A 22,480-nucleotide genomic window follows, 5' to 3' on the forward strand; every position below is an offset into this window, starting at 1 on the left:
CACCCACTGGTGGTGGGTAACATCTGGCACCAACTGGGACATGATCTCTCAATAGAGTGCAAGGATTTACTCGAATGGGGAGGTCATGAGAACACCAACAATCTCTTGGGACCACAAACTTGTTACTTGCACATCAAAAACCAAACACACGAGGCAACATGTTTTTGTGGTGTCTTATGATTGCCCATGCTTTTGTTAGGCCATAAAAATAAAAGAGAAATAAAATTTTTAATTAAATGCAATTAGAATCTAAATGCACCTAATCTAGCATGCTAAAAGAATATGATATTAGTTCTAATGCGAAAATCAACATCCAATGCATCCTACTCTAATATGCATATTACATCATACAAATATTAAGTGTAATCATAGACCCAATGCAACCAACATATCATCCAGTCAATATGAGAACAACTACCCCTCTGCTCACTCATGCAATAGATCCAAATGCAAGGGCAGAAATGGCTATATGGAAGGTCACAAGGGAGGAAAGTGGGAAAACAGAATAACCACACATAGAGCATCACAAGGGAAGAGGGAACAAAAGGATGTAGTCTACTCCACAGGATCCTTTCTTCCAACCAAAAGATAGAGATATCAACAATCAAGCTCATAAACCAACGATGGATGGCAACTTCAGGCATATCATCCCCATCATGGTCCTTATCATTCATATCGCGCTTTATGGCCACCCTACGGATGGTCATGTTTGGATAGAATGGGAGATTGATGGGATGGGAAGACATAACAAGCCGGTTGCTCATGATGATCATATTCAAGCAAGCCAAAGGATTCTTTACTACAAGAGGGGTTGAGGAAAGGGTCCATATGCAAGTCAACTACAAGCCTAGGATTGCGAAGAAGGGCAAGGGTCCTATTGATATCCTCATTGTCAGTGTCATAGATAGGAACCTTCTCAAAACGATTACCATGAACGTCCCATTTCCCTTCTTCAATATGTAAGTAATCACTGATATCAATGTTTGAAGGGGTTACAAGGTCACCTTCTCCAAGGTCTTCAAAGAGGGGATTATCAGAAATAGTATCCTTGGAAAAGGTAGGGTTAACTTCAACTTCACTTTCCATAGACTCAGCCTCCCTATCACACGTGTTCTGAAAATTATCTTCATCACCCTTTTCGTCATGTGGACCCAGGGAGGACCCTCCTTCATGCTCATCATCTAGATTCCCAAGGTCACTATGATTCTTGATGAAGGCTTCCTCTTGAATGTTTATTGAAGGGCACACTTGAAAATGTCTAAGAAAGCCATCAAAGAATTCCTCAATAGATGAGATGCCCCTAGGGTCATGATTATGCAACCATGAATGATGAATATGGAGGGATCTCATGAACAACAATATAAGGACATCCCAGTGGACCACTTTAATCTTTGAAGTATATATAAGGACTCTTGGATCATACAATATTTTAATCCTCATGGAATTTTTTACATTATCTCATTTATTTTGGATATTTATTATGTGAACCAAATTGACCAAACCAGTTTTTAACAAATAGATTACAGAGAGTGGAAGTCATTTCAATAAAGCCAATAACACAGCTGATATGGATCGTGGCCTATAGATAAATAAGCAAAGAAAACAGGTTCTCATGTATTGATATCCTATCAGGCCAAAATGTGAAAGATCATATATGTACAAAGATGCCAAAACATTTGGTTTTTTTCTGTTTTCTCTTAACACGTCATCATATTCAAAATGTAAGGTTTATCCATGCTTCAGATCACATAAGAATCTATTAGTCAAAACAAATATAAAAGTGTATTACAAGTGTAAAGTTAATTTTGTAATGCCCCCGACCACTTAGGAAGCATATGACAGAGTTCGCTAGCCTAACATGGTTCTCGTAGGCTAACGCAAGGAAAATTTAATAAGGGGACTTGATTCACCTAGGAAAACATTATAAAAGTCTACGGGGTGAAAAGGGAGACACTTCCTAGGCAAGTGAAAAATAACTTCAATTTTATAGAGTGAAAAGATTATAAAGTAACTTTATAAAAGATTAAAAGGGTAAAGTGGTGGAAAAAGTGCCCACAAGTTTATAAAAGAGAAAAAGTGAGGAGACTCCTCATTCTTGCACTATTTTTTGGAAAAAAAGAGCCCTTGAGAATCTTTGGGAGAGAAGCTTAGGTTTTGAGAAACTCTGGCCACCATAGCTAGCGTTGGTGTTGAAATTAAACACCATAATTGGTTCCAAGAGTGAGATCACATAGATTTCACCATTGTGCTTCCATGGGGAAAAAGATTTTCAGAAAATATTGATGTAAAGAGCTTTTACCAGTTGATTTTGATCCTATGATATTGTGTTTATCATATTTCTTGATAGATTGGAAGAAACCATGAAGAGTCTGCTACAATATCATTTCAGTGGGCCGATTTAGTGAATTAAAGAGGGTTTTGTGTCAAAGGCTTCATACTTCTGAAGGAAACGAGTTCTTGAACCATTTTGGAGGACCAAGCACCATTGTTGGCTGAAGTTTATGGGTCAGATTCCTCTCTTAAATAGGGTTGATTTCCTTCACTATTCTCAATTGGCGTTTGGGCCCAACTAAGCTGGTTGGGTTCGCCATAAATCGCAGGGCCAAGTTACTCATCATTTGTTGGTCAAGTTTCCTGGTGTCTTGGATAGGTTCACTGCCAGAGAGAGGACAAATGTATACCTTTACCAGCTGGCTCAATACACTGTAGAGAGGGGACGAGTAGCTAAACCTCAAGGACAAGTTTTGTTGTAGCTAAAGAGGTCGAGTTCTGTGTTTACAGTGACCAATTTTACTCACAAAGGAGGGTCGAATCTCCATTCCTGTTGTTGACCAAGTGTATTGTGGAGAGACACTAAAAGGAGGACAAATTTCTCTCTGTGTATACTCGAGCTATTGCAAGTATTGCTTCTGGAGTTGCGTACCATATCAAAGGTAAATTCCATGAAAATTTCTGAATCTACACATCACAAATCCTACTGCAATCATTGGTTTGTATCAAAGGCAATTTCTATGAAAATTTCTGAATCTACACATCAAAAATCATGCTGCAATCATTGGTTTATCATCTCCTACTTATGTTTACATTCAACAAGTTATTTAATTATTTAAATAGTGATGAAAACACTATTGTAGACTACACATACATACAGATCATGAACTGAAATAGATTGAAACAAATACACAAAGGACACCGTTATTTTTGGACAATCGTCCCTGGAAAAACCCAATTTGGGAAAACCAGTGCAGCATATAGAGGGTTTTTATTATTAAGCAGATTTCTGAATACAACTAGGGTGTCAAATCTGGCTCACCCAACAGAGAATAAACCAAGCAAAAGTACCTCTATCCGGAGACAAATGAACAAACCCCACAGGTGACTGCGTTGTTCCCAATGCTGGGCAGCAATGGCTGCTCCAAGCTCTGCGCTGGAACTGTGTCACCTCCTCTAGGAGTTGTGTCACTGAGAACCCTTAGCCTCCACTACTTCAGAGCTCTCCCTCAACGTCAAAGCTCTCCCTCTGCATCACTGCGACACTACGTCAATGCGTCAGAGCTCTCCCTCTGTGTCACTGCGTCAGAGCTCTCCCTCTGTGTTGTATCTCCTGGTGCTTCTTTGCCTCTCTGCTATGTATTCTCAGCCTTGGACTGAAATCCCTCTACCAAACTACCCCTCTCATTGTAATAGATCACTTATTCGATTTTCTCAGCAAACTATGCCCCAGAAAAATCAAACTGACTGATCTTTCAAGTTTATCTCCAACTAGCCCTCAAGCCTCCTTTTATACTTTCCCTGTTGATAAATCAACGGTCGAGATTAAATCCCTAATCAACAGCTAAGATTAAAACATACTTGATCCTCGTCACTTAGAAGTTTCTCACCCATATTTTTATTAATACCCATTAATATTTTTATTTTACTACGTTTAGACTTAGGAACCCATTAAAAATATTAATTATTTTAATAACTCCTCATCCAGGTGGAATTTCTCCAAATGATTTCTGGGTCTTGGAAATCTCATGTGTTCTAGCCCCTCCACAAAATTTTGGAGTTAAAGCACATCCGATGCTACCCAAAATCAACAATTTCTGGGCTGTGTGGTTGGAGGTACCATTACTGACTCAAGCAAGAGGCTGGACTGATAAACTAAGTTTGTAGGTGCAACTGTTCCATTCTGGCTGTAAACCAGCTGCAAATTCATCCAAAGACTTTGAACTTTCCAGAACTCATTTCCTTGTGATATTGAGTTAATATTGTTGCCGTTCATGCTTATTTTTGTCACTACTCAGACTTGTATAAGTACTAAGAGTATTTCTGGGCTTAATATAAATCAGATATGGTTGTTATGAAGTAATTACATGTATGTAATGGTCACTGTGCATGTTATTTGAATTAAAGTGCATCTACACCAGTGTGTCTCCCAACTATTTGACAGAAATCCCCACTGAAAATTTTATTCAACAGCTCAGAAAATTGTTGAAAAATTACAGTACTTCCAGTGACGCATCTTACAAACTTACATCGAGGGAATCACTGAGGGCTTCAATTGCCTGTTGTCGTTCTTCATGCATATCCTGTGTCATTATCGGTATATCCTGCAGTAACCATAATAAAAATTTTAACTCTACTGCATGATGTTGACATGATAACAAGATTTGAAATACTTGTTATTTCTTATGGCCTATACATACTGAAATTTATATTCAAAAGGTTATCTGTCCATGTTCTAAAGCTCCAACATTTGAACTCTTCAGCATGGTTAGTGCTATAAGACCTGAGTAAAAGGAACATGCATCTTCTGGCAGGTCTTCAACAACATCAGATCTCTGGCTGGTCCAGCTGAGCCCCTTCGTCCTTGATGCAAAGATCGATTTTCAGAATCAGATCGTGTAGCTTCATTATGGTTATCCAAGTAAGACATTGATGCCTCAGAATTCCCAATATCTTTCACACCTTCAGCAGGCCTGAAGCTGTAAACAAATTTTAACCTCATTTAAGAAAATAAATTGTCTCTATTAATATAGTATTTGAATAAAATTATTGGCACACTGCCAAGAGTTCCTGGTGCATGAAATGATAATATTAAACTAGAAGAATTCACGAAGCCAAATTCAATGATGTTATGTTTCGTAAGAAATTAAGAATCTCCCCACACATTGATTCCTTTTCACATAAATCAAAGAAAATAATTTTCTGGAGCTACTGCATATTAAGAATGTCCTATTTGAGCCACAAAGCTATAAAAATGCCAGAGCTCCTTCCATTTACAACAGGAAGCAACCAGATATAGTCTCCCAAGCCTCACAATGATACAATCAATACATGTGCATATGGAAGACAATTTCCTGGTTTTCAAAATGATAGAGGCCGTTTCTGTTAGTCATGTTCACAAAAGAACATGTATAAATGTCTAGTGTTGAACAAGCAAAATAATTTACAAACTTCACAAGATCAAAGATATCCCAGCTGTAACATTAGAGAAGAAATTTCAGAAGCCAGTAAAACTCAAAGTGGAAAAACCAGACTCAGGAATAACTTGGAGGTCAACAAATCAGAAAATCAGGAAAAAAATCAAAATGAATTGGCAAATTAAGGTCAAGCAGGAGGGGTAAATCAGAAAAATATGGAAAATCAGCAAATTCCAGTGATTTTTCCATAGTTGTACAAGAATTAAAACCTTTGTTCAGCTTGAAAGTAGGAGCTTTTTGTACACTCACTGCATTGTAAACTCAGTTCATGGACAAGCAATTAGCCTCTTGTAAAGAGATTACCTTCATTTGTCTATCCCCAAATCATGAGGCAAAGATTTTAAATAAGACTCGTATATGAAGCACATGAGTCCAGAGAAAACTGAAACAAATAAAGCAACAAAAATTATTCTCACTTGTATATTTCACCTGCCACGTTCTTTATGAAGTATATCGTGAGAATTATCCTTTCTTGCTGTATTCCTTTCCAATGGTTTGATCTCTACCTGCTGCATCATTGTAGTACAACAACATCAGATAATAAACCATAATTGCTAGCAGACATTGAAAGAAGTTCATGCAAAATAAGAACGAAATTACAATACTGAGTTTAGACAGTTTTCTACAACATTTCAAGTAGTATTGCATAACATACACCATTATCTACAAACCTTTGCATCCTCTTTTTGGTCAGAGTCTTTGTCTTTATTGCGTTTACCATGTTTTTTTTGCTCCATAATTTTCTTATTGATACATACAGCAAGCTGATATGCCATGAAAACAGAAAAATGAAAGTAATCAGAAAAATAAATGCACATGCATCCTGTCATACACATGTAGTACTAGGACTACAATAGCACAAAATTTAAATACTACATAACTCTTTCTGCAGACAGATGGAACAATCCAATCACCATGGAAGCATAAATAGCTATGTTGCACAAGTTTCTGGAATGGGGAACGTTAGGAACTTGGGTATGGGTGTCGGGAACAGCTAGAAGTTTCCCCAAAATTTACAAGAAACAGCTTAAAGGGAGCGGCAATGTTATATAATAAAAAATAAAAAATAAAAATAATTATATAATTTAAAATTCTTATATTTTTAAAAATTTTAAAACTAACTTTTAATATAATAATATTAAAGATATTAATAATATTCATTCAATCATAATTAAAATTAGTTTAGAATAACATTCAAAATTCAATGAAACATGTTTTATAATGCCCTTTAATTAAAACTAACCAATTATGTGTACCTATTTTTGTTTTTTAATTATAGTAGGCATTGTTTTTTATTTAATAAACATTTTATTTTTATTATAAAAAGGATACATGTATTACAAATATTCCTTATACAGTAAACAAAATCTTAAAATTTTATATTAAATATAAAATAATTTTAATGATAAAAAAATAATTTCTTATTATATAAATGTTTTAAAATCAATTTATAGAGATTTTGAAGCATCAAAACTGATAGCTTGTTGACTTAAATGTTAAAAATACACGAGAGGTATTTGTAATAATAATTTATTATATAAAAATGTATATGTGATTATTGTTACAATGAGGACCCACATATATATACCTAAGCAGGTGTCCTTTCGTGACTTGGCATGTCTTTTAGACATGCATTTTCACTTAACGTAATGACTATTTAACCTAATCAATATTTCATTATTTACTATTTACATTCATTTTATTTATTTTACTTGTTATGAATTATGTTCATGACATAGCCCCTTCCTTCAAAAGCTTTAATGCTACAGATTTCCTTCACTTAGTTTTTGTCGTCTCGATGTGTATATTTTGGCCATCCTCTCATCTTATAGCTCATCAATAATATTCTCTTGGATTTTTTTTTAATGACTTTAATTTTTAAATTTTTGTTTTTTTTAATAACTCTATTATTATTATTATTATTATCTAATTACTCTTTTTTTTAATAATTGTTTTCTTAATTAATATATATATATAGATATTAAATTTGTTTGTATTACTGTATTAATGTTGTATGAGCCACGAAATGACACACTCCGTTGACCGAATGATACATTTGTTGACCAAAATGACACACTCCGCTGACCGTAATGATACATCCGCTGAACGAAATGAATTATGACACACTCCGCGGGCAGAGAATTTACAGGAGAAGAATCAACGGAAATGTTGTGCTGATGTGGTAGCAGTCATACTCAGGTCGCAGCAATTGGAAGGGAAGGAGTTGGATTGTCGACTGTCCAGGGTCAACAGTGCTGCGGGTGTTGTCAACACACGCTGGGGTGTGGCCGAGACTAATGACTGACTGAGTGGACGGGTTAGGTTGGGTGACAGATAGGTGGGTTTTTCATGGGAACTGTTCTGATAGCAGGTGTCACAGCGGCATGGGCAGTGAATAGATAATTTTCCCAGGCAAGAACGAGAAGATTCTGGCCTCTTGTAGATCCTATATTCATAACCAGCAAAGCCGGGAGTTGTCATATTCCAATTTCTTTCTAAATGTAGTAATATATCCTTGGGTTCAAGTGTTTCCAATTTTCGATGTTTTGGCAAACTATAAGCAAAGTTGGTCACTTTATCAACAAAATCTTCTGCTACCTCTATAAGAATATCTTCAACTTCAGAATCTAGCTTTTCACTAGGGTCAATCTGGGCAACTAACTCTCGGATGCTTCTCTTGCCAAGTATCCAACTACTTGTTTCAACTGCTTGATCATGACTTCAAGCTGGGATTGTATTTCTCGGTGCCAGCGTACTAGAAGGTTGGGCTGCTGCTGATGTGGGGGGCTTTTGAATTGTCAGCCCTGGTGTTTGGGGCATCTATTGTTGTTGTTGCACACTGTGCAAAGGTTGTGGTAGACGATGATGTTGATATTGTTGAGAATGTTGCTCCTGCAACTGATGGAGTTGCTGCTGTGGTTCCATGGGAAGTGACCATTGCTGTGTTTGAGTATGTTGTGACCTTTGTGGCAGGCGTTGCTGCTTAAGATGTGATGGGTAGGAGGATGAAGTTAAAGGCATGCCAGATGGGTGCAAAACTGGGGTGAATGTGAAACAAAAGTGGGTTGTGAGTTCATTTTATTTGGAGGTCTTTTAGTTGATTCAATGCTAACTTTGGCATATTCTGGCATTAAACTGTCCCTTGTACCATATGGAGGCTTCAGGTTTAACTGGCTTCCTCCAAACTTCAAAGAAGTGCTTTGGTCCATCCAATAAGAGTCTTCTGCCGGTTTGAGCATTTCCTTCTCAGCTTTCTCAAAATTCTATTCAACTCCAATTTCAGCAGCAATTTCTTTCAAAAGACATAATTTTATCTTTGTTCTCGGTGCTCTGGTTGATAATTTCTCAAGGATCTGCCTGTTAACCCCATTGTCAAGACGTAGCTCAACTGTAGTCGTAGTGAACTCAGGACCATACTTTGCGGAGAATTTTGAACTAACTTCTTGAAGCTTTGGCAAGTCTGCATGCCTCGGTGTAGCAAAAATTAAACTTGCTATGGCTTCTTTCAAACCATTAGGGCATCTCTTTTTCTTTTCAATGGTGATGATTCTTTCAGTCACAAGATAGAAAAAACCTTCAATGAGAAAATAAGCATCCCATGTGTTCTGCTCCTTGAAGACATGCTCCATGCACAGTAGCAGAATTGGCCAGTTCGTGTGGCTCTCGTTTTCTTTAGTATACGCTCTAGCATTTAGGGTTAACTCTAGTTCATTCTCAGACTTTGCAGATTTTGTTTGCATAGATTCTTTAGGCCGAATAAATTTGTCAATAGGCATCAAATTGCAACTTTTTTTTTTGAATCTCTGGCCAATGTGGTTTTCGTAGCTCCCTTTGGCAATATAGACACTTCATGACTTAAAGGCTTGCCATCTTCAGAATCATCAATGTCTTCTTCAACATTTTCCTCATTGTTATGATATTGTTCATCTTCTTTTTTCTCAAGATAATCCTCATCCACATCATCTTCATTACTACTCTCGTAATTATGATATCTAGATTGTCTTTGCACATCTGGTGGACCCACTTTAGATGCATTTGACATCACTCCTTCAGAATCCTCTTCATTTTCAACTATCCCAGATGAGCTTCCTGACCTTGTTATTAAATTATATCCATTGTCACCTTCATCTAGATCATCATCTTGATCGATATCACCATCTATTACATCTTCATTTTCATTATCAACATTCTGATCAAAATCTTCTTCCCCTGCTTCACCTTGTTTTGTTTCTTCATTGTCGCTATCATCTTTCTTACTATTGATTTCCTTTCGACATGCTTTAACTTCTGCACATCATTTTTCTAATCATTGAAATACTTCTTGAATTTTATTAAATTGCTCAACACATTCAGGACATGAACGTAATGACACATTGTGTGGCGAACAACGTTCAAAGACATGCATGATTATATTATGTGCCATGGATTTGATACCACTAAAGCATCAAAACTGATAGCTTGTTGACTTAAATGTTAAAAATACACTAGAGGTATTTGTAATAGTAATTTATTATATAAAAATGTATATGTGATGATTGTTACAATGAGGACCCGCATATATATACCTAAGCAGGTGTCCTTTCGTGATTGGGCATGTCTTTTAGACATGCGTTTTCACTTAACGTAATGACTCTTTAACCTAATCAATATTTGATTATTTGCTATTTACATTTATTTTATTTATTTTACTTGTTATGAATTATATTCATAACAAATTTAAGCCACCATTATATTTTAAAATCAATTTATAGAGATTAGAGCAACGAATAAATTGAGCACTGTAGAGTTTATATATTTACGGAGAATTAAGGAAACAGATAATGCAGGTATAGATTAATGGCATATTGCATTTAAAAATTATCTAATTGAACATGTTGGAAATACTGAGAGGGGGTTGAATCAGTATTTCTTTTCAATTGTTACTTTTACCAGTTAGATCACTTATATTTAGAACACAAAATGAACAATAAGAATAAATTCTTTTATTAATTTCTTTTTTACAATAAATAAGTACAATATATGTAGGGCTCCAACCCTAGATGAAGACACCAATCTTCAATCTCCCAGGCTCCAATCTGTATTTGCCAAGCACCAACTTGGACTTCCAAGGCTCCAACCTTGTCAATTTAGAGGCACCAACCTCAACGGCTCCCAAGCCTTTATCTGGTTCAGGCTCCGACTTGGTTTCTTGAGGACTCCAAGGCACCAAACTTGTCCTTTTCTGAGGTTCCAACCTCTTAGGCTCCAACCCTTGCTTTACTTTGTCAAGATATATTTAGTTGTACTTCACAACTCCGAATGTCTTCTTCACCAAGCCCTATCAATCCTCAGCAATGCCTTCACTTAGTCTCCACGTCACATCATCAATGACTACCTTGTTCCTCACAAGAAGGTGTCACCACTGCTCTTCATGTCACCCAAACAAAATTCACCAAGGCTATTCCATGAGGTCTTTAATCATGCATCAATGTCTTCACAAATGCCCCCAAGTCAGCTTCTAGATATCTTCACAAGGTCTTCAATATGTTTCCCCAAGAACTGAAGCCTTCTCCAAGGTGTGCTCCAAATCTTCAAGAATGCTAAACAAAGGTCCAAGAGATAGACTCCAAGGATGTCTTTCACAAAGCTAAATGTCTGCCTCTTCAACCTAATTACTAGCTTAACTAACTATTATTTAATTGCTCATGGTATATTAAAAGTAAAAGAAAAACAAAAGGAATACAAAATCTCTTTACGTGAATGGTAAGTTATACTTTTTACGTGAAGAGTGGATAATATTATTTTGATTCTTCATTAAGTGGTTTACAAGCCCGTGGTTTTAGAAACCAATGGTAATTGTCTGTGGTATTCTAAAAGTAAAACAAAAACAAAAAGAATACAAAATATCTTTATGTGAATGGTCAGTTTTACTTTTTACATGGAGAACATTAACCGAGTCAAAACTACATAAGTGAACATATATTTTATAATATACGCCAGAGGTGAATAGCCACGTTTCACTAAGGTTGTAACTTTTCAAAAAGAAAAAAGAAAAAATATTATAAATAAAATATATATAAAGAGAAGTATTATATTATAAAGGGGTATTTAAAGAAAAGTTCACGTCATAAAATTATTGAAAATATATATAAGTACAAAGCGGGTATTATTATAAAAGGTTTCATAAGGAGAAAATATCAGTTAAGAGTTAAGAGTTTACGTTAAAGTGAAATTGAATTAAATTTTAAAGAGTTATATGAAAATTAAAAGACAATAAGATATTTAAAAGAAGCCAATTGAAACAATATTTAAATATTCTTTTTAATGTACAAAAGGGAAAAAAAAGCATAAGTAGAATCATATAAAAATAATACAAAAGAGTTTTGAAATATTTTTTTTGACTTTAATGGTTAATTTGTATTGAAAGGCGGCAAAACAGCTGCCGCGTACTTGTTACACAGAATTCATTTGTTACCCATTATTTCTTGTCACTCAGGCTTTCTTATTACACAGAGAGGGTTTTGCTCTTTGATACAGCAGGTCCATGAAGATGCTTTGAAACTGGACCGCCCTTTGGAGGATTTGTTTCGCTGAATCCATGCTTGGAGGTTCTTTGAACTGCTGGACTTGTCTGGACCGCCTTTTGATGTCAGAGAAACCACCAATTTGCCGGGATAGAATTTGCTCTGTTCATTTTGCTGCTCTGTACAAGCGTTTAGGACCAATGCCTGCTCCTCGTCCTTCCACTAAATCCACGGGCAAATGAAATACCAACCGCCTTCTGGATGAACTAAAGAAGGAGTGAGCATAAAAGATTCTGCGCCGCTGTTTGGGGTTGCGAAAATGGGCTAATGCTACAGCAAAGCCTCGGAGCTCAAACCAAAAGCATTGGTCTCAGATACAATTGAGATTCTGAGACATTATCAGAACGTTACCTCCTACAGTTTTGCAGATTGTATTTGCGCCACAGAACAAGAAAGGTAGAGAATACAGCCGCTCATCATCAGGAGAGAACCGAGAACAGGAATCTTTGGTTATGTACCAAAACACCATGCATTCCTTGATAGGGTCATCAAACTCCACCACTGTAACAGGGAAATGCTGGTACACCCTTTCATTCAATATTTTGTGGGGTGCATCTGCCTTCAAAAGAAGTGCTTCTGACACTACCTTTGATGCACACACATTATCCAAGTCATCGCAAGAAAGAACATCTTTCAGTTTGGGAGTGGTCATGTTTGGAAAACGTATCAGTTTGCAAAGGTTACTGCCCAAGATTTCTCTCCTTTGTTCATGATGAACCCTTCCTGTAAATAGAACAGCTTGGATTGTTGTCTACTTATCTTCAGAAATTCACACTCTGGCATATGCTTCTGCTGAGGTCTGAGCTTCCAGTGCTACTGATAGGGACTGAGCTTCCAGAGCATCAATCTTTTCTGTATTGATTGCCTACCAATGGAGCCTGGTGCTAGTGAAGGCAAACTGAATCAGTAACAGTCGATCAGGGAACTAGTTCAGGAATAGCCTGTTGCAGAGCCAATGTTACTAGTTCAGGTGCAGATCCCCAATGCATCAGAGTGAACAGATTTTCTGAGAGTGAAGGTCTTAAGAAGATTATGGGATGATGCAGAGAGATTCTTCAGAATTGACTGAAAGGGTTCTTTGGCTACGGGCTGAGCCAAGATTGGCTTCCAGATCGGCTTGTGAATTCAGTTGCCTCAGGATATGATAGAAGGAAATTTTCCGAAACTTGGCCAGCATGGATCTAATTTTCTTGAGAATGAGGACTAAATGGATCTGCGAAGGATTCGAAAGTGAGTTCATCGCTTGAATGATAAGTCTGGAGTCTCCGAAGACCGTCAGAGACTGAATGTTCCGATTAAGAGCCAGAGAAAGCCCCTGCCACAAAGCCAGAGCCTCAGCTCTGTTGTTTGATTCGAATCCCAGACCCCAATGATACCTGAGCAATGTAGAGCCATCGGGATTCAGAAGAATTCCACCCCCACCCGCAGCCCCAGGGTTGCCTTTAGAGGCCTCGTCGAAGAATAGACAGTGGTCATCCAGAGCAGAACGCCACTTAAGAAACTCCTGTTCTTCCAGGCGAATTTCCCACATAGCATGGCCAGAGGCCGGAGTAATAGGATTGGTTTGTTTATTTGGAACAATATCTTTCAGCCAAAGCTCCTCCTCACTGTCCAGAATCGCTTCATTCCTTAAAGCCGGTATAGCATCCAAAGTCTCTCCCAAAAGAGCTTTAATTTTGGAGATAACGTTGTTTGAAGTGCAGGTTTCACCTCTGAATAATCTGTTATTCCTTTCCAACCATAACTTCCAGCAGGTGAATTTAGGGATCCACATCCAAGCAGTCTTAAGCAGGTTTTTTTTATTGAGGCAGAACGAAGATAGCTTGGCCCACTCGTGAAGCAGTTTTGGCATATTTCTTGGCAGCTCAACCTTGTCAGCCCTTGATCTCAGAACCCCCTTCCAAACTGCTTTGGCAAAAGGGCACAACAACAACAGGTGATCAGCTGTTTCTTCCTCTGACATACACAAAGGGCATCTGGATGGCCCTTCCATTCCACGTTTTCTCAGGTTATCTCCTGTGAGAATATTGTTGTGAGCTAACGTCCAGCAGAAGAAGTCTACTTTTGGGAGCGAAGGGAAGCCCCAAATGAAATTCCATTGCGTTGGGTCAGGAGGGACATTAGGAACAGCAATCAAACTTTTGTAACCTTCAGCAACCGAGAAAGAACCAGAATGGGAGCCCCACCCTCTTTTGTCCTTGGCTGTTGCTGACATGGGGGATTTTCCTTGGAGTTTGTCTAATAGTAATGAAGCTTCAGTTTGCAGACGATGTGGAACCTCTCCCAGATTCCAGCTGTCCCACCGTCTACCAGAGTCCTCCGTCCAGGTGGATATGTCCCAAAGGGTTTCCATATTGTTGGACTGTAGCCATAATTTAATATTTGCAAGGCCTTCTATATGGTTCAAAGGCTGATCTCCTAGAATCTGGTCTTCCCAAATTCTGATTTTTTTCCCATTACCTGGGATCCAGTAGAGCTTGGGACTGAAATGCTCCAGAGCAGCGATACAAAGCTTGAAAATTGGGGAACCTTTGGTGGTTTTTGGCGGATGATCCAAACATCTCAAACGCTGACCTTGAAAATATTTCTTCCACAAGACTTTCTTGCTCCAGCTTATTTTCCCAGCCACAATATTCCACAGGATTTTAGAGCCTAGAGCGAGATTTTGTGCAGCCAAATCTCTCATTTGCAGACCTCCTTCCAGGATTGGCCTCTTAATGGTATCCCAATTAACTAAGTGAAGTCTTCTTTCATTATTTTTCCCCCCTTCCCAAAGGAATCTCCTCAGCATACCATCCATTTTACTGAGAAAGGTTTTGGGGGCAAGAAGAATGGAGTGCTGAAAAAGAGGCATGCTTATTAGGACAGATTTTATAAGAATTATTTTCCCAGCAGTGTTCAGCCAGGAGGTTCCCCAGGCTTGTATTCTGAGCTTAAGCTTGTCTAAGAGGGGCATCCAGTGGGCAACTTTAGGAGTGGATTTGAAGATTGGAATCCCAAGATATTTGAATGACTCCCAGGTCTGACAGACTTTCATCTCAAGGAGCCTAGCTATGTCAGCCAGATCTTTGACCGAGCAGTTCCAGCCATAGATTGTGCTTTTTGAATAGTTTATCTTGCTGTCGGAGGCCTCCTTATAAATGTCCAGTTCCTTTTTAAAAGATCTGGCCGAATTAATGCTCGCTCCACCAAGGAGCAGAGTATCGTCGGCAAATTGGGCATGGTTTATGTCTTTAACATTGTGCACCATTCTGAGGCCTGGCAGAGTTTGGACTTGCTGACAAAAGTCTAGCTGGAAACTAAGCACTGAGGCTTGGATAGCATAGAGGAGAGGGGACAGCGGACAACCTTGTCTTAATCCCCTAGATGCTTTAAAAAATTCAGTAGAACGACCATTTACCAACGGTGCAATCCAAGGAGAGGCAATGCAGGCTTTCACCCAATTTATGAAGGTTATTGAGAAGCCCATTTTCGTCATAACAGTGAACAGGAAGTCATGCCTCACCCTGTCAAAGGCATTTGCCAAATCGAGTTTTATTACCATTCCTTTCTCTTTTCTCTGGCCACTTGAATGAACTGCCTCTTGAACCAGCACAATATTATCCAGTATCTTTCTCCCTTTGATGAAGCCTCCTTGATTCTCCGGTATGATGTCCGGCAGAATATTCTTGAGTCGAATGGATATTATTTTGGTAATCAGTTTATAGCTAGTATTACACAGCGAAATGGGACGAAATCTACTAAAATCTGAAGCTCCTTTCTCTTTCGGTAGCAATGCAAGGAAGGCTGAATTGGTACTGCCTCCTATCTTTGAGCAATATTGGGACTTCCTAACCATTCTCAGGAGGTCTTTATTGATAGTTGACCAGCAAGACTGAAGGAACCTAGCAGTGAACCCATCAGGCCCTGGCGCCTTATCCGGTTCCATGCAATCCAAGGCTTTCTTGAGCTCATCCATGCTGATCGGTGCAGTCAGCATATTATTGACAGAGTCTTGCACACAGAAGGGGATTAGATTATACGGATAGGCATGGGGATCTATAGGTGGGTCAGCAGGCGCTGAATAAAGATCTTTGAAAAAAGAGAAGGCTGCTCTCTTGATGCCTTCAAAATCTTTAACCACTGCATCTTGGGAGCGGATTTCTGATACATTTTTGAATTTCTTGCGAGCTTCGGCATGCTTGTGGAAAAAACTAGTATTTTTGTCACCGGCCTGTAACCATAAGTTTCTGGATTTTTGTCTCCAATACTCCTCTTCGTCCCTACTAGCTTTATGGAGGGCTTTTTGCAACTCAACTTCTTTTTGGAGCAGACTTTGGGTAATAGCAGAATCCTCCATTGATGATTGGAGGGCAGCAAGGTTTTCTAAAGACTCTTTTCTCTTGGCAGCTGGTGTTTTCAGAGTTTTAGCCCACTCCTTGAGCCTTCTCTTAAGAGCCCGCAACTTTTCTTCCCACAAAAAGAAAGGGGATCCCAGAATTTTCCGGTTCCAGACTTTAGAGACCACCTCATTGAAACCCTCTTGCTGAATCCACAAAGGGCTAAATCTAAAGGGAATGGGGCCAAGAAAACCATCCATGGAGAGCTCGAGACTAATGGGTTTATGATCGGAAGTGCAGTTAGGAAGAATTTTGGATGAGGCCATTAGACCACTAGTAAGAAAGGAGGCTTGGACGAGGAATCTGTCCAAACGAGCAGCTATATGGCTGGGACCTAATCTTTTGTTAGACCAAGTGTATTTCCCAGCTGATGGTTTGATATCCTCCAGATCCCAGCCAATCATTATATCTTCTACCCATTCTCTAGCTGGATCCCTTACAGGAGAACCACCTTTTTTCTCTTCAGCGGCTAGAGTAACGTTCAGATCCCCTGCAATAATGATGTTTTCTGGATTGTGCAATAAAAGAAAAGACTGGAGCGAGTCCCAGCAAATTTTTTTCTCCGCTGGAGAGACCGGAGCATAAAGGTTGAACATACTTACTTGTTGACCAGAGTCTTTGTGGAGGAGCTGAGTGAAAATCCAGTGCTGGCAACTTTCTTCTTGAATCAAGTCATATTTGGAGCTGTCCCAGAAGGAGGCAATCCCACCAGAGGCGCCTCTAGCACTGACAGCTCTACCAGGGCCTTTGCGCCAGAATGTTTTGCTGGAATGGAGGAGGAGAGTGTCCTCCAGCTTTGTCTCCTGGATGAGAAGGATTTCAGGCAAATGCAACCTCACAATGTCTTTCAGGGCATCTTCTTTTAGCCTGCTACCTAATCCTATGCAATTCCAGGAAACGTATTTCATTATTTACTGGGTTGGGAGGGAGTGGCTCCTTTTGGAGCCCTGTTGTGCTTGCGCCCGGATCTGGTGTTCATCATTCCTTTGAGAGTTTTCTGGGAGCCTTGGAGAACATCCAGATAAGTTTTCTCCTCTCTCTGTTTCTTCTTGGATTTCCGGCCCCTGGTCGATTTGATAGGAGAAATTTGTGAGCTGTCTAATTTGGAGTCTCTTTCTTATGATTCTTCCCCTGAGTCTGATGCAAGGCTAATGTGCTCGTCGTTGCCTGCGTTTCCCCCTTGATCTAACTCTGTTAGGGGGACATTTGTTTCTTCTTCGGTTTCTTTCCCTTTCTTCGACTGATCTTTAGTTTCTTCATGGTTCTCTGATGCATCCACCTTTTCCCCTGAGGAGGGGCCTTCATTTGAGACTGGTTTGGTCTTGTCATTGGTCTGGGGATTCCCCCTTGGTCCTGTTTTCTTCTGTTCGTTTGGCTTTGAGACTACCTTGCCCTTTTTTATTTCTTTCCATCCTTCTTCTTCCACTTTGTCCCCTGATGGTGCTTTGGGGCAGTTTCATTGAAAGTGACCGTGCTCATGGCAGATTCTGCACTTAAAAGGCAGTTGCTCGTAGTCCAGCTTCTGGAAGTGGTGCCAATCTCCAACTGTAAGTTTGATGGCTTCCGGCAGACCAACTTCCAAGTCAACTTCCACGCAGATTCTGGCGCAGGTGTATTGGCCCTTGTTATCAGCTTTGTCGATGAATCTGCCCAGTCTGTTTCCTATCTTTTGCAGGGATTGGAAGCTCCAGCAGTGTATTGGCAGGTTGGGTAGCCGAACCCAAACAGGGACCTCCTTTGGGACATCAACTGAAGGGTCGAAGTCGGGGGTCCATTTATTCAGAAAGAGACCTTGGTTTCCCATGAAATATGGACCGTTTCTGAACACCAGATCTCGGTCTTCCTTGGTAGTGAATTCGAAGATGAAAAAACCTCTACCGACCGCATAGCAGATCACGTTGTTGGGCAGCAGGGGCCTCCAGTTTCGTTGAACCCATTCATCAGTCGATTTTGTTGTTGGCCAACGACCCATAAATTGCCCCACTAAACCTCTGTCAGCCAAGGCAAGGGCGATTTTGATCGGTTGATCTTCCGGCAAAGCAATTTCTGGGATTTCATCAAGCTTTTTGATGAACTTCGGGACTTCGGGATGTGGTCGTTTTTTCCCCTTCTGCGATAGCAGGCTACGGAAGGCTTCTGTTGATGATGATGGAGGGGTGGGAGAGGGCTCCGCACCCCCTGGTGCACCCATGGCGGTGGGCAGTCCTGGCAGCGATCGCTGACCTAGACGGTTCGCAGATCAGAGCGCGAGCGTTCGCGGTGTTTTCCTATTGTCCATCGTTTTGAAATATTAAGGATAATAGGAAATTGGATTAAAAGAGCTTTGAAGAATTATATATATATATATATATATATATATATATATATTAAAAAGGCACTTTTAAAGAAGGCTTGAAGTACAAAGTCCAAAGGAACTTTAAATATAACACCTTAAGTCATCACGACAAAATAAATGGGATCAATCATTCAAAAAAAATGATGGAGCTCAATTCTAAAATGATGAAGAGAGAAAGGTTTTCCTATAATGGTCTTCCAGTTACAGATCATAGAGTAATTACATTAAAAGGAAATATCCAAGGAAGAGAAGTTAATGTCGCCATCAACCCAAGCAATGATAAAAATTATATCAACATCAACTTGGCAAATCAACTATTAATTCTAGATCTAGGCATTGGTGTAAAGAAAAATAGTTTTGACCAAAACGAGTATAAAATTAGTGATCTACAAGTGACAATAGGTCATTGTGACTACATATCTCAATTTCATGTTGTAAGGACGGATAGAAACATTGACATCATACTCGGTCAACTTTGGTTTAAGGATTTGGGTACATTCATGTTAAACATAAAGAAACAAGTTTTGACGTTTCCTTATAAAGGGAAGATGGTCATGTTTTGAGACATAACAAGTAAATCAAAATCAATAAAATCTTCATTAGAAGACCTTAAGGATATCTCAAATTTGATGTTTCAAGATAACGAAAAACTATATCAAAGAAGCAAAAAGAGCTTGAAGAAGTCATCTGCAGCAGAGACAGAAATTTCGCGCCTAAGAGATCACCAAGAAAAACTACTCGAACAAGTCAAGAAAGCTAAAGCATCAAAGAAGGAACTCATGGAGTGTTTATTAGAACAAGAAGAAGAAAAAATGCGTTTAAAGAGCCTTAACCAAACATTAGTAGAGCAAATCAAGTGTGTAAAAGACAAGAAGCGTGAAGGCCAAAATAAAGTTGACTCAGAGAATGAGGAATGCTTAAGTCTCAAAAATCATAATCAAAATCTGCTAAAACGGAGTAAAAAACTTAAGGACAATAAGAAGCCATTGATGAATAAGTTCAAAGAACTTGTCGCAAAGGAAGGATCAAAATCTCGCAGTTCAGGGAAATGCAAACTAATGCAGAAACTTCTTGATAAACATATTTATTTGTAAAAATATTTTATTAAAAGATGAATTGACAGATGATAAATGATTACAATGGGGTTCCTGGCTTATATACCGCCATGGGCACCCTTTGGGAAAGGGCATGATCTTATGATCGTGCCCTTTCGTCTAACTAAACCTAAAATTAACTAATTTTTTACATAACATTGCCTTTCTCTCGAAAGAATGCTTTGTCCTCAAACCATACGCAACGACGGATGTTGTTAACAAAAATGCTTCATTCTCCCAAGAAGCGTCTTCTTCGGTAAGTCCTTCCACTTGATCAGATATTCCAAGATGATCAAGGTCCCACATTTTAAAAAGTCTTGGATTAATCTTGAAATTTCCATTTTTGGTGATGTGGATATCGGTATGGCTTGATGTTGACGGGGTCTGATCTTGCCTTGACTTCTATTGTATGCTCAATTTCCCTATTAGGCAGCATCTTCATAGGTAGTTCTTGAATTACTTTTTCATGATTCCGAATTAGATCTTGTATCTCTGGTGACTCTTCACTGGTCATATTTGCAGATAACATTTCTAACTGGTGACATTGTACTGCATAAGCGGGTGCTCCTTTTTTACTCATCTTCATCATCTGAGATGATGATACAATTTGATTCTCTGGTGCTTGGAATCCGTGTAATTTGTACTTCTGACCACCCCATTTGAATTTTATAAATTGTACTTGATGGTTGGCGGCATAAGTACCTAAAGTTCGTAGCCATTGGATACCTAAGACTACATCTACTCCTCCTAATGGTACCGTGAAGAACGGAGACTCTAAATTAAAGTCTTGAATCTGCAAATTGACCTTATGGCATTTCCCCACCTTTTCAATCTTCTTACCGTTAGCTACCATCACTTTCATGTTTGGTAAGGGAAATGAAAAAATATTGAGTCTCTTTGCCACGGTTGCATCTAAAAAATTGTGTGTGCTACCAGAGTCGATGAGAACCACTACATTGTTCTTCTTTATGTGTCCTTTTAACTTTAAGGTCTGAGGTTGTGATATACCTGTCATAGCAGATAGTGACACTTGCGAAATACTTCTGTTATCTAATTCTAGTGAGAATTCTAGGGCATCTTCTGTTTCTTCTATGTCATAATCTTCACTTTTTGAATCATTGGTTGCTTCACAATTATATAGGTTCTTTGGTTCTTTTCCTTTAGCACACCTATGTTTGGGATCCCACTTCTCACCACAGCGTTTACATTTACCCTCTTTTATCCTTTGCATTTCCACGTTAGATTTTTCATCTTCACGATGATGTGGTGGAACATATTTTGTATTATTTGAGTCCACATACTGGGGTATCCTTCGTCTTGAATATGTTTTTTCCGCTTTTGACCAAAATATTGGTTCGGATTTCTTTTCAGCTGTTTTTGCTTTCCGTCTCGCTAATTCTATTGATCTAATGTCATGCATCTCAAGTTCTGCTTGTAAATGGGTTTTGAGTCTCGAGACGTATGACTGAATTAGAGGAAATTCTGATAACCCAGGTAATCGTGTTACTAAGGTCTCCCATTCTTGAGTGTATTCATCCACACTTCCTTTTTGTCATAACTTGATGAGTTTTGAAAAGAACTCTTCTTCTCTTACACCTTTGAATCTTTTAAAGAATGCATCTTTAAATTTCCTCCAGCTAATGACGTGTGTTGTCTTTTTCCACCACATATACCAATTATATGCTTCGCCTTCCATTTTCATGGATGCGTGCCTAAGCTTTTCGTCATCATCATTGATGTCATATATCTCAAAGTATTCTTCTGCTTTATTTATCCATGCAAACATTGTTTTTTTCATTTCCGTCGAATTTAGGCATTTCGACTTTTGCCCTTCGCTGATATGTCGCTAATGGTTGAGCGAAAAAAGGGTGTTGATTGGTAAAGTTATCCCAAAGTTGCTTGTTTGTAAAGGTTGTGTTACTCACTTCTTGGTGGGGTGTCGCTGATTTTCTTCGGGATTCAACCTTTTCATGAGAGTCTATTGACTTTGTTGAATCTGATGAGATGTGTTCCTGATTCTCTTCATTTTCTTTTAGTAGTTGTTCGGGTGTACAATTCATCTTTTTACATAGAAGTTTCAGCATTGTTAAGGCATCTCTGATGTTTACTTCTGTTTGGACATGTTGATTTTCCATCTTTATTTCTATTCGATTTGTCGTATCGTGAAGATTTTTGATTTTGTCAGCCTGATTTTTGATATCGTCAGCCTGCCTCTCAACCTTGATCTAGAATTCATCTAATCTTTTACTGACTTCATCGTGGTTGTTACTTATCCTATACTCCGCGTCCAACAATTTTTTTGGAAATCCGCCATTGTCATTGTCGACATTAAGCGGGTTTGCGGGGGTGTGTATTTATCTGCCAGCTTAAGTTTATTTTTTTTAAATAAATAAATTTAATTAATTAATTTAATTATATGACATAAGTTTTTTTTAATTAAATTAACTTTATATATATATATATATATATATATATATAAATAAATTAATGTTATATAACGTTATGTATATTGAAAATATATATTGGACGACCGTTATATATATTTGGAAATAACGTTATATATATTCGAAAATATATATTGAATTTTCATTTTTCGTTGACCGTCACGTCCGTTGGTGGGGTCACCTCCTGCTGATCGTTC

General features: G+C 38.5%; 1 protein-coding gene across 7 annotated transcripts in view; it reads right to left on the bottom strand.

Moving 5' to 3' along the window:
* Positions 1-22,480, bottom strand: part of LOC149162279 (uncharacterized) — a 342,764-nt gene that overhangs the window by 202,896 nt on the left and 117,388 nt on the right. For 6 of the 7 annotated variants that reach the window (XM_089437188.1, XM_089437190.1, XM_089437189.1 and 3 more), the window contains exons 14-17: positions 6,140-6,232; positions 5,898-5,977; positions 4,775-4,970; positions 4,521-4,595 (exon numbers count right to left, since the gene is read on the bottom strand). In XM_089437188.1, the coding sequence (XP_089293314.1) occupies positions 4,521-4,595; positions 4,775-4,970; positions 5,898-5,977; positions 6,140-6,232 (444 nt within the window). The remainder of the gene's footprint in view (positions 1-4,520; positions 4,596-4,774; positions 4,971-5,897; positions 5,978-6,139; positions 6,233-22,480) is intronic. The other variant, XM_089437185.1, reaches the window with a different exon arrangement.

Source organism: Pinus tabuliformis, chromosome 5_2, assembly GCF_031772625.1.
Source record: "Pinus tabuliformis cultivar Carrire ecotype Pingquan chromosome 5_2, CPIR1, whole genome shotgun sequence".
Taxonomy (NCBI): domain Eukaryota; kingdom Viridiplantae; phylum Streptophyta; class Pinopsida; order Pinales; family Pinaceae; genus Pinus; species Pinus tabuliformis.